This window comes from Erinaceus europaeus, chromosome 16, assembly GCF_950295315.1.
Source record: "Erinaceus europaeus chromosome 16, mEriEur2.1, whole genome shotgun sequence".
Lineage (NCBI taxonomy): Eukaryota > Metazoa > Chordata > Mammalia > Eulipotyphla > Erinaceidae > Erinaceus > Erinaceus europaeus.
In genome coordinates this window covers 45,837,151-45,848,044 of record NC_080177.1, presented here as the reverse complement: position 1 = coordinate 45,848,044, position 10,894 = coordinate 45,837,151, and the positions used below count along the sequence as shown (strand labels likewise).

At 40.9% G+C, this 10,894-nt stretch overlaps 1 protein-coding gene across 3 annotated transcripts; it reads left to right on the top strand.

Moving 5' to 3' along the window:
- Positions 1-4,074: 4,074 nt before the first annotated feature.
- Positions 4,075-8,053, top strand: ARF6 (ADP ribosylation factor 6). 3 transcript variants are annotated; one of them, XM_007535795.3, is made up of 3 exons: positions 4,151-4,212; positions 4,311-4,388; positions 4,676-8,053. In XM_007535795.3, the coding sequence occupies exon 3, from the start codon at positions 4,824-4,826 to the stop codon at positions 5,349-5,351; it is 528 nt and encodes a 175-aa protein (XP_007535857.1). In that variant the 5' UTR covers positions 4,151-4,212; positions 4,311-4,388; positions 4,676-4,823; the 3' UTR covers positions 5,352-8,053. The 3 variants fall into 3 exon arrangements, with proteins under 3 accessions (XP_060031065.1, XP_007535857.1, XP_060031066.1); XM_060175082.1 differs by having other exon boundaries at positions 4,075-4,212; positions 4,311-8,053; XM_060175083.1 differs by having other exon boundaries at positions 4,192-4,212; positions 4,281-8,053.
- Positions 8,054-10,894: the final 2,841 nt, after the last annotated feature.

The window sequence follows — 10,894 nt, the reverse complement described above, 5'->3', positions numbered from 1 at the left end:
GAACATAGTGCCAGGTAGGTGCTACTGTTTCAAAATGCTTCAGTTTTATTTTATTTTAATTTTTTACCAAAGCACTGCTCAGCTCTGGTTTATGGTGGTATGGGGGATTGAACCTGGGACTTTGAAGCCTCAGGCATGAGAGTCTCTTTGCATAACTATTATGTTATCTACCCCCGCCCAATGCTTCAGTTTTTAATCGTGAAAACTTTTGTTTGGAAAAATTCAAATCCAACAGATTAGTCTTCTTTTGCAAAAGCTGGAATCAGCTCTGAGAGAACAATAATTTTTGAAAGCGAATAAAATATTTGCATATATATATATATATATATATATATCCCCTTATATAGAGCAATAATTACCATAGCACTTTTTGTTTTTTTGCATTTTTATGTAATATCGGCAAAGATAGCAGATAAGGGTGAGATAAGTGTTTAAGAAATACTGGGGACTGGGTGGTGATACACCTGGTTGAGTGCATGCACATATTACCATACACAAGGACCCTGGTTCAAACCCTTGGTTCCCAACTGGAGGGAGGAATCTTCAGGATCAGTAAAGCTGTGTTACAGGTGTCTAGGTGTCTCTCTCTACCCTCCTCTCTCTCTCTCTCTCTCTCTCCCTCCCCCTCTTTCTCTCTCTCGCACACCTCCTCTGAATTTCTCTCTATTCTATCAATTACAAGGAAGAAAAAACATAAAATTTCTTTAAAAAAAGAAAAGAAATACTGAATGGTATACTGGAGAGGTAACATAATGGTTACAGTTATGAACAATTTTTCAGGCCTGATGCTCTGAGGTTCCAAATTCAATCCCCAGCACCACCATAAATGAGAACTGAGCAGTGCTTTAGAAAACATACAAACAGGGAGTTGGACAGTAGCGCAGCGGGTTAATGCACATGGCACAAAGCTCAAGGACTGGTGTAAGGATCCTGATTCAAGCCCCTGGCTTCCCACCTGCAGGGGAGTCGCTTCACAAGTGGTGAAGCAGGTCTGTAGGTGTCTTTCTCTCCCCCTCTCTGTCTTCACCTCCTCTCTCCATTTCTCTCTGTCCTATTCAATATGATGACATCAATAATAATAATAATAATAAATAACAATAAGGGCAACAAAAGGGAATAAATAAATATTTTAAAAATATTAAAAAAAAAAAAAAAAGAAAAAGAAAACATACAAACAGTGGTCCGAGAGGTGGCAAGTGGATAAAGCACTGGACTCTCAGGCATGAGGTCCTGAGTACAATCCCCGGCAGCACATGTGCCAGAGTGATGTCTGGCTCTTTCTCTCTCTTCCTATGTTTCTCATTAATAAATAAATAAAACCTTTAAAAAAACGAAAAAAAAACATACAAACAAACAACTGGAGGGGCAGGAGAGGGAGAAAGGGGGGACAAGGGAAAGGAGGGGGAAGGAGATAACATTCATGCTTGATATTCTGAGGCAACAGGTTCAATCCTCAGCACCACCATAAACTAGAGCTAAGCAGTGTTCTGGCATAAATAAATAAATAGGAATACTGGAATTGAGCTTCAGAAAAACTGTAAAAGGTAGTCAAGGAGACTGTATGATTTTTGGGTTAAGAGAATGAGCTTCATTTTCATGATTCAGTTTGGGATCTTTAAAAAAAAAAATCACTTGATCTCAGAACCAGGTGGTAGCACACCTGGATGAGCGCACATTTACTGAACAAAAAAAAAAAAAAAAAAATTTTTCCCCCCAGAGAACTGCTAAACTCTGGCTTCTGGTGATACTGGGGTTTGAACCTAGAACTTTTGGTGCCTTACTCAAGGATCCAGATTCAAGCCCCTGGTCCCCATCTGTAGGGGGAAAGCTTCACTAGGGGCTGAAGCAGAACTTTAAGTCTTTCTTTCCCTCTCTTTCTTTCTGAATAATAATAATAATAATGATATTACTTGATCTCTTGGGGAGGTGAAATAGTTCACTTGTATAGTGAACTATACAAATTTTGCTATACATGGAGCCCAGGTTCAAGCCTGGCCTTTACTGAATGGATATGGTATTGTGGTCTCTTTCACCCTTTCTTTCTGCCTGTCTCTCAAAATAAATAAATAAATAAATAAATCACTTACCTTTTTTGATCCTTACTGTCCTTCATATGTAAAAAGGTAATACTCAAAGCTACCTCATATTGTTGGCATGCAAATTAAAACTTTGTTTAAAGTATTTAGTACAGTAGTGATATTCCTCATCTGATAAAGATATTGAAGGCTATAACTTTATGGGGGGTTGGCACTTTAACCCCAATGTGTAGACTGCGAATCTTCTCAGTTTTATGACTCTGCATTTAAGACTTAAAGTAGATTAGATCATTTTCAGATATTAATAATTTTGATAAGTTCATTTCACGTGGAAACTTACAAGGTTATTGTCAAGTTTTCTTAAATTGTAAATAAGTATATTATCACATGCTGTTATAGCATCCTATTTTTTATTCTTGGTTCACTTAAAATTTCACCTTAATTTTAATTCTGACTCCATCCTTAATATTTGATTTAAAAAAGAAAAGCATTCCTTAAGTCTCCCACACTATTATTATTTAACCCTCAAATGATATATATAGAGCAAAGTCAGAATTATACTCAGTTTATTCATGAGACAACAGATCCAAACCACGAAGTAGCCTAATTGTAAGTTATGTGCTGACTTTATATATATATATACTTTCTTTTGTTGCCCTTTTTTATTGTTGTTATTGCTGTCATCATTGTTGGATAGGACAAAGAGAAATGGAGAGAGGAGGGGAAGACAGAGAGGGGGAGAGAAAGATAGACACCTGCAGACCTGCTTCACTGCTTGTGAAGCGACTCCTGTAAAGGTGGGGAGCCGGGGGCTCGAACTGGGATCCTTATGCATGTCCTTACGCATTGCACCATGTGTGCTTAACCTGCTGCGCTACGGCCCGGCCCCTTCTTTTCTTTTTCTTTTTTTAAATATTTATTCCCTTTTGTTGCTCTTGTTTTGTTGTTGTAGTTATTACTGTTATTGATGTCATTGTTGTTGGATAGGACAGAGAGAAATGGAGAGGAGGAGAGGACAGAGGGGGAGTGAAAGACATTGCAGACCTGCTTCACTGCCTGTGAAGCGACATCTCTGCAGGTGGGAAGCTGGGGCTCGAACCGGGATCCTTACGCAGGTCCTCGCTTTGCGCCACCTGCTCTTAACCCGCTGCGCTACCGCCCGACTCCCGTTCTTTCTTTTCTAGAATTTATTTTGACTATTACTTTTACTGGAGTGCTGCTCAGCTCTGGAACCTGGGAGTCTCAGAGATTAATCTATTTGCATGACCACTACTATCTCCTCTGTCCTAGATTGTATGTTCTATCTAGCCTTTTTAGAGTTAATGGCTGAGTACGTGGGAAGCTAGCCACAGGAAAAAGTGACATTTAAGTATGAAAAGTTATCGATTTCTAAAAAGTTGCAAAATGCACGGAAACTAGGTAATAAGTTAAGAAACGCGGGCTGCACCTGACGAGCAGCATAGATGGGGTTCAAACGCAAAAGAAGGGTTTACACAGCCCGGAGAAAACGAGAAAGCGCGGCCCGACTTCGCAGTGGCCTCCCACGTGTCTTTCAGGACATGCACGAAGTATGGGGTGGGGGGGGGTTAGTGAGGCAAAAGATCTCAAAAGACATCGAGGGAAAGGTTTAAAAGATGGGGCTTCCCTAGGGGTAAGGTTGGAGCTAGAACTCGCGGGGCAGCTGGTGGGAGGGGAGGTCAGAGGCAGGCCAGGAAGCAGCACTGGGGAAGTGTCGTTTACCCGTGGACTCCACCCTGTGAGCTTGAAGTGGAGTTGTTTCTCTGGATCGAACGCAGAGGAGTGGAGACAGAGCAGAGGAGGAGAGCTCGGGAGGAGGTGGGAAACTGAGCGAAGCAACAGGTGGGCTCCTGCCAGAGTACGAGATTCGTGGGTACGGCGTTGACGGAGAGGGGTGGCCTGTGAGGCCCAGCGAGCCACCGTAGTCCCGCCCTCCCCTAGCGTGGCGCCCTTGACGTTAGGCGCGCGGGCCGCTCTCCTTATAGAGGTCGCTCTAGCGCGAACGGTCGGCTCCGCTGCGCCTGCGTGGTAGGGAGGGGAAGTGAGGCGGTTTCCTCGGCGCCTTTTCCGGTGGCTGCTGCGGCGGCGGCAGCAGAGTTGGGAGGAGGAGGTGGAGGCCGGAGGGAGCCAGCGCTCGCGCTCGGGGCGGTGGCTGCAGGTAACCTCGCGAGTCAAGCTGGGAAAGCGGGTCACTTCGGCTTCCCCTCCCCTTCGAAGCTCCCGCAGAAACTCTTCTCCCCCTCTGTGTCTCCGCAGGCAGTGCACTGAGTTCCCGTGAAATCAGTGATCTGACGAGGCGCCAGAGCCGTGCTGCCTCGCGGGTGGCCTGAACAGGTGAGCCGGTGCTCGCTGAGTGACGGGCGGGCGGCTGGAGGGCCTCGGCCTCCCTCGGTGGAGTGAGAAAGCGGACGAGTGGGACCGCGTCGGCGCTCGCGCGGCGCCTGCGGGGGGTGGGGGGGAGGGCAGTTCCGGGCCGGGCCGCGCCTCAGCAGGGCGGCGGCTCTCCGGGCGCAGTCAGGGCCCCGGCGGCGGCGGCGACGGCGGCGACGGCGACCGGAGGGAATCAAGTTGTTGGGTGTGTGATGCCGGAGTGAGCGTCTGGTCCGGACCTCTGCCCCTAGGAGGCGACTCCCACGCAGGCCGCACAGGCGCCCGCGCGGCGGGGAGGATTCGTTTCGGTTTCACGGCGGCAGGAGCGGGAGAGGCAGCGTTGTTGGCCGAGGGGACCCGGGACATCTGAATGCCCCCGGCCCCGGCTCCTCCGACGCGATGGGGAAGGTGCTGTCCAAGATCTTCGGGAACAAGGAAATGCGGATCCTCATGTTGGGCCTGGACGCAGCCGGCAAGACAACCATTCTGTACAAGTTGAAGCTGGGCCAGTCGGTGACCACCATCCCCACTGTGGGCTTTAACGTGGAGACGGTGACTTACAAAAACGTCAAGTTCAACGTGTGGGATGTGGGCGGCCAGGACAAGATCCGGCCGCTCTGGCGGCATTACTACACCGGGACCCAGGGTCTGATCTTCGTAGTAGACTGCGCCGACCGCGACCGCATCGACGAGGCACGTCAGGAGCTGCACCGCATTATCAATGACCGGGAGATGAGGGACGCCATAATCCTTATCTTCGCCAACAAGCAGGACCTGCCCGATGCCATGAAACCCCACGAGATCCAGGAGAAACTGGGCCTGACCCGGATTCGGGACAGGAACTGGTATGTGCAGCCCTCCTGCGCCACCTCAGGGGACGGACTCTATGAGGGGCTTACATGGTTAACCTCTAACTACAAATCCTAATGAGCATTCTCCACCCATCCCTCGGAAGGAGAGAAATCCAAAACCCATTCATAGGATTATCGCCACCATCACCTCTTTCAATTGCCACTTTCTCTTCTTTTGAATTTGGACTCTGGAGTTACTCTTCTACGTTTGGGGGAGGGGAGGGATTTAGGGTGTTTGTTTTTTTTTTTTTTTGGTCCTTTTTTTCTTTTAGCTTTGCGTTAGTATGCTCTGATGCAACATTTGACATGAACACAAAGTGCTAGATGCTCTTGTTGACTTCCAGCAAATGGGGTGGGGGAAATATAGCAGTACTTGATAACGTCTTTTATAATAATGGTTTGATTTTTTTTTTTTAATTTCAGGAGAATCTTTTTCCAATGTATGCTTTTTTTCCCTTTTTGCCCAGTTTCCTTATCACTTGCTGTAGATGGCTTATTTTGCATTCATGCAGACTATGTTGCAAGTCTGTTTCATTTAGTAAACTGAAAATTATTGCATAATCAAACTGCCGTTTGTCTTTTATATTTAAGGTCTTTTTCTCCCCTTATGAGTTCTAACTTTATTTTAGTAATGCAAGTGTGACATTTTATATCTAAAACCAGTATAGTAAACTTAACCCACAGTGGCAAATGAGTAATATCACTGTAATATGTTCCACTTGCACATCAATGTGTTAAACAGGTAAAGTAAGTTCTTTGAAATGTCAATTATTAAGTTCTGAAACATACATCATGCATGAGCAGGGGTAAAATTCTAGTTCCCTATTACATAACTGCATAAAAATTATAACACTGCAGAAAAAAAATTAACCCATCAAAGACACAGATTTTTTTTTTCATAGCAAAGGTAACAACTTTGCTGTGTTTTCCATCTTTTTAAACTTTAAAAGTCTTCAGAAAATGGAGCGATAATGCAGAAGATATTTTAAGTGACTGTTGGGCAAAACTGGAATATATACTTTTACTCTGTTTCAAATGTCTAAGACCAATAGTTTTTAAATTACTAGAATGTAATTAGTAAAGCATTTAAGAATTCAAATTTTATGCACCTTTTATCTAGTTGGAAAAATACACATTTGTGTTTAAACTTTACAAAACTGACTAATACTGAAGGTAAAAGGTTTTTTAAGGATCCACACCTCCGTTAATTAGAACACTGGAAAATAGATTTTATGAAAGTATTTAATTCTGTTTGTAGGATTAAGTCACACAAGTAGATAGAGATCCTGCTGGTTCAGTAACACACTATCTCCTTTAAGGAAGGAAAGATGATGAATGAATGATGTGTAGATTTGGAATGACAAAGAAGAGATAGAATTAAGAGAAAGAAACTACAGATGACAATGAATGTAAAGTTATTTTTCTGCAAGGGTAAGCAGTGTGCTCACTGGTAATACCTAGATCCTATCAAGATTATTTACCTGGCTAGGACCAGTAACTAGATTTTTGAGACCAATATAATAATGTCGATACTTTGAACCAAATGTTAATGTGTGATAGATATTTGTGAAGCAGCATCTGGTTCTTAATAGCCTTAAGGATTAATTTTAGTGATCCTCAAGGAAGTAAACTTAGGGAATTTCAGAAACAGACTGCAAAGACAGTATATAGATAAAAGTGGAGTGGTTTTGTTTTATGAGGGTGTTTGAAAAAAAAATTGTGCGGAACATCATGGTATATTGTTGGACAGTATTAGTCCTTCGTGCTTTGGCCATATTGTATAAAGGAGCTTTTACCAAAGATGTTTGAGAAGCATAAGGCTATAAAGAACTACTCAAAGGAAAACTCTTGACAACATTTTACTGAAAACAAATGAGTAGGGGTGCTATTTTGTAGGCTCCTGATAGTGCAGAGGGATTTTTGAAATCAAAATGCAACTAAAGTATGAAGTTTTCACTTTGGCTTTGGTAGAAGTATCTAGAAATGAAGCTGATAGATAACGTCTGAGGACATTTTATTTAGTTGCTTTTAAAATTCCCAAAGCTTGACCATAAGTTTTAGTGTTTTAAATGATTACATTTTAAGGCAGACTGTACAAATATCAATACAATAGTAACATCCTGAAATAAGACAAGCACAAAAGTATAAATGCCTAAACTGGAGGAAACTTGAAACCCTCATGTTAATTCTTAAATGTAGTATTTCTAACTTGTGACAGACTGGTAGACAGCCATTTTTTTGTGTGTCTTAAAATAACTGGGGGCATAGTTAAAAAAAATTTATACATCAAGTGATTGTTATTGAATATTGCAGGTGAGATGTTATTTTTAGTTTTTAGTTTTTCTTTTTAATGTCTTGAGTGGTGGGAAGAAAATACTCAAATTGGTAAACTCTTAACCCTTAATTTCTTTTGGCAAGAACTTGTAGTTTTCAATTATTTTTTAAAGAATATTAAAGACTGGTAATTGATATAGTTAAATCATAACATAACAATTGGTTATCATGGAATAGGCAGTTACAGTCTGCAGACAGTTATAATCTGAGAATTAAAAAAAGACCCTGAAGTTTTTGTTTAATTGCATCAATTTCTGTATTCATGTGAATTTATAAACTGCAGTAAGTTTTCAATGAGGTTAATCTTGTCTACCATAATTAAATTGAGTCTGTAGACTGTGATCTCCCCAAACTAAAACGTACCGTATTTGGAATTGTGTTCTTTATGGTTGTAGTATTGGTAAAGCCACTAATATGCAGAAAATAAAGGAATTACACAGTGCAGTTTCTCACGTTATGTTACTCGTTTGAACTAGGTTAAGTGGGACTTGTGTTATTCTCCAGGGATTTAAGGTATAAAATAACTTAATTTGGGAGTTGCTTTCATAAGAACAACAAAAAGTTATTTTGCTTCTTGTAGTGTTGGCTGCATAAAGATGTTTTTACCCTGTTTTTGTTCCATGAGACTTAATTAACTGTTTTATAATTTAGAGTGTAAAAACAGTTTCAAAATTAGAGGTTAGAACCTTAAAACCAGAGTTTTTAAGTTTTTGTTTTGTTTTTGCTTCTGGGGTTATCGCTGGGGGCTGGCTTCTGGCACTGCTATTCACTGATCCTGGCAGCTTTTTTTCATTTTTATTGGCTAGGACAGAAAGAAATTGAGAGAGGAGAAGGGAAAGAGGGAGGGAGGGAGGGGCGGGGGAGAGAGAAAGAATATGAGACGCCTGCAGATCTGCTTGTGTTGTGCCTCCCCCCCCCCCCCATCCCTCCAGCAGGTGTGGAGCAGTGCTCAGACCAAACTGATCTCCTTGCTCTGGTCCTTGGGCACCTGGCCCAGGAGCTTTTTAAGTTTCTTTTTGAAGTTGTTTGATTAGAATGGCTAACTGTAGCCATTTAGAAAGGGAATGGAATGACATGGTGGATAGAAACTTTAAATATATTTATTTTATAAGTATTTTTGTATCAGAATTGTAGTTTGGTTTGAGATTGTTTTAATGTTTTCTTAGTATGACTTAATACCCATATAGTGCTGTGATCTCTTAATAGTTACCAAGTATATTGGTGATAGCAATAGAAACTATTTATCGTTTTTTTTTGTTTTGTTTGTTTTAATCCAAGTTTAAGAATATACTAGCCGGAAGTGGGGTGGTAGTGCAGCAGGTTAAGCGCATTTGGCATAAAGCACAAGAATGGCCGTAAGGATCCTGGTTCAAGCCCCAGCTCCCCACCTGCAGGGGCGTCGCTTCACAAGCGGTGAAGCAGGTCTGTAGGTGTCTGTCTTTCTCTCCCCCTCTGTCTTCCCTTCCTCTTTCCATTTCTCTCTGTCCTATCCAATAACAATGACATCAACAACTGCAACAATAACTACAACAGTAAAATAACAAGGGCAACAAAAGGGAATGAATTAAAAAAAATATATATATATATATATATACTAGCCATATTCTGAGTGGTTGCTGAACTTAAATTTTCAAAACTATTTTTTCAATATATTGCCAAATACATAGCAGTTACAGTAAGGCAAATCTTAACTACTTTTCTTGTAAGTAAAATTTGTAAAACAACACATAGCACTTAAAATAACTTTTAAATCTAATCTGAACATCATACACTTGGACTATAACATTAAAATTTTTAGTTTTTTGCTTTAAGTAGGAAAGATTACAATTTTAGGAAATTTACTGGAAGGAAAATTGGGAGGATGAAGCCATAGAAGAGGCAAAAATAACTTCTCTTTGCTTTGCTGAACTTTAAAGTTGCCAAACTAGATTAGTGAGTTGGAAGGGTAGGAATACATAAAGGTGAGATCAAAGAGGGAGAACAGGTTTGTTGAGGGGTGTAGGAATGACACTTGAAAGAAGTAATGGTAAACTTCCAGAGAATTAAGAAACAACCTTGCTTTGTGGGGCTGTGTGAAAATGCGTTAATTTTGAAACTTTTTAGTGATTTATGACTGAAATAGTTCTTAAGTGCCAGTTTTGTCCTTGAATCTCTTTTCATTTGCTATTTCACACAGAGAAACTGTAAGTGTGAGTGTAGATTTATCTTTGGGAAGCCTACTAATTGGGAGTATTGGAGATACACTGAAAAAACTTAAAACATTGACTTTCATGGTTAGTGGGTGGTGGGTGTTGGTAAACATAAATGTGTTCTTTAATATATACTGCATGATATATGACAGGAACATGCTCAGAAATGGGATTATAAAGGTGACTGAACAAATATTTGAAGGAAAAATATGGGAATTGACTAGTAACAGAAAGATAACATGTAGTGTGGAGCAGTGTTAGAAGGAGTGAGCTAGAGTGCTTCTACATTTTAAGATGATGTTACAGCAATGATGATAAAAAATGAGTCATGAAAAAATGTTATCTTGTGATAGATATTTAGCTGAAAACTATACTTGCCATCAGACCTCTATAAATTAGGCTTATCTTGGAATTCCAGTTTATAAGTTTTATATTAAAAAACACCAAAAACCTCCATAATTTAAACTACCTTTGTTAAATGAAGGAATCTAATAAGAACTTGTAGGGTGTTCTGGGAGGTGGCTCTCAAGCACGAGGTCCTGAGTTCAACCCCTGGCAGTACATGCACCAGAGTGATATCTGGTTCTGTCTCTCCTATCCTATCTCATGAATAAATAAATAAAATCTTGAGGAAAACAAAACTTGTAGGCAACTGGTACATAATCTATTACATTTTGAAAATTTAGTGATGGGGTAAATAGCATACTGGTTATGCAAAGAGATTCATGCCTGAGGCTCCAAAGTCCCAAGTTCAAACCCCTGCACCACTGTAAGTACTCTGGTAGAAGGAAACAACATAATAATAGAAATGTAGTAAGATACCTGAATCTTCTTTTTTTTTTCCCCTCCCCCCCCCTTTTTTTTTTTTTTAACCAGAGCACTGTTCAGCTCAGGCTTAACGGTGGTGTGGGGGATTGAACCTGGGACTTTGGAGCCTCAGGCATGAGAGGAGATACCTGAATCTATAGCTATCTTAACAGGTAAATTTATTTAGCAAGAGTTAGGGGAGTTTTGTGAAGGCTTTTACAATTGGGCTTTAGGAAATGGTTTGTAGATTATGTGAAAATAATTATGACTATAAAAGCTTTTTATTGAA

Excerpts from the sequence above, each read along its gene's own strand:
- ARF6 (XM_060175082.1), top strand. The coding sequence starts at position 4,824 with ATGGGGAAGGTGCTGTCCAAGATCTTCGGGAACAAGGAAATGCGGATC.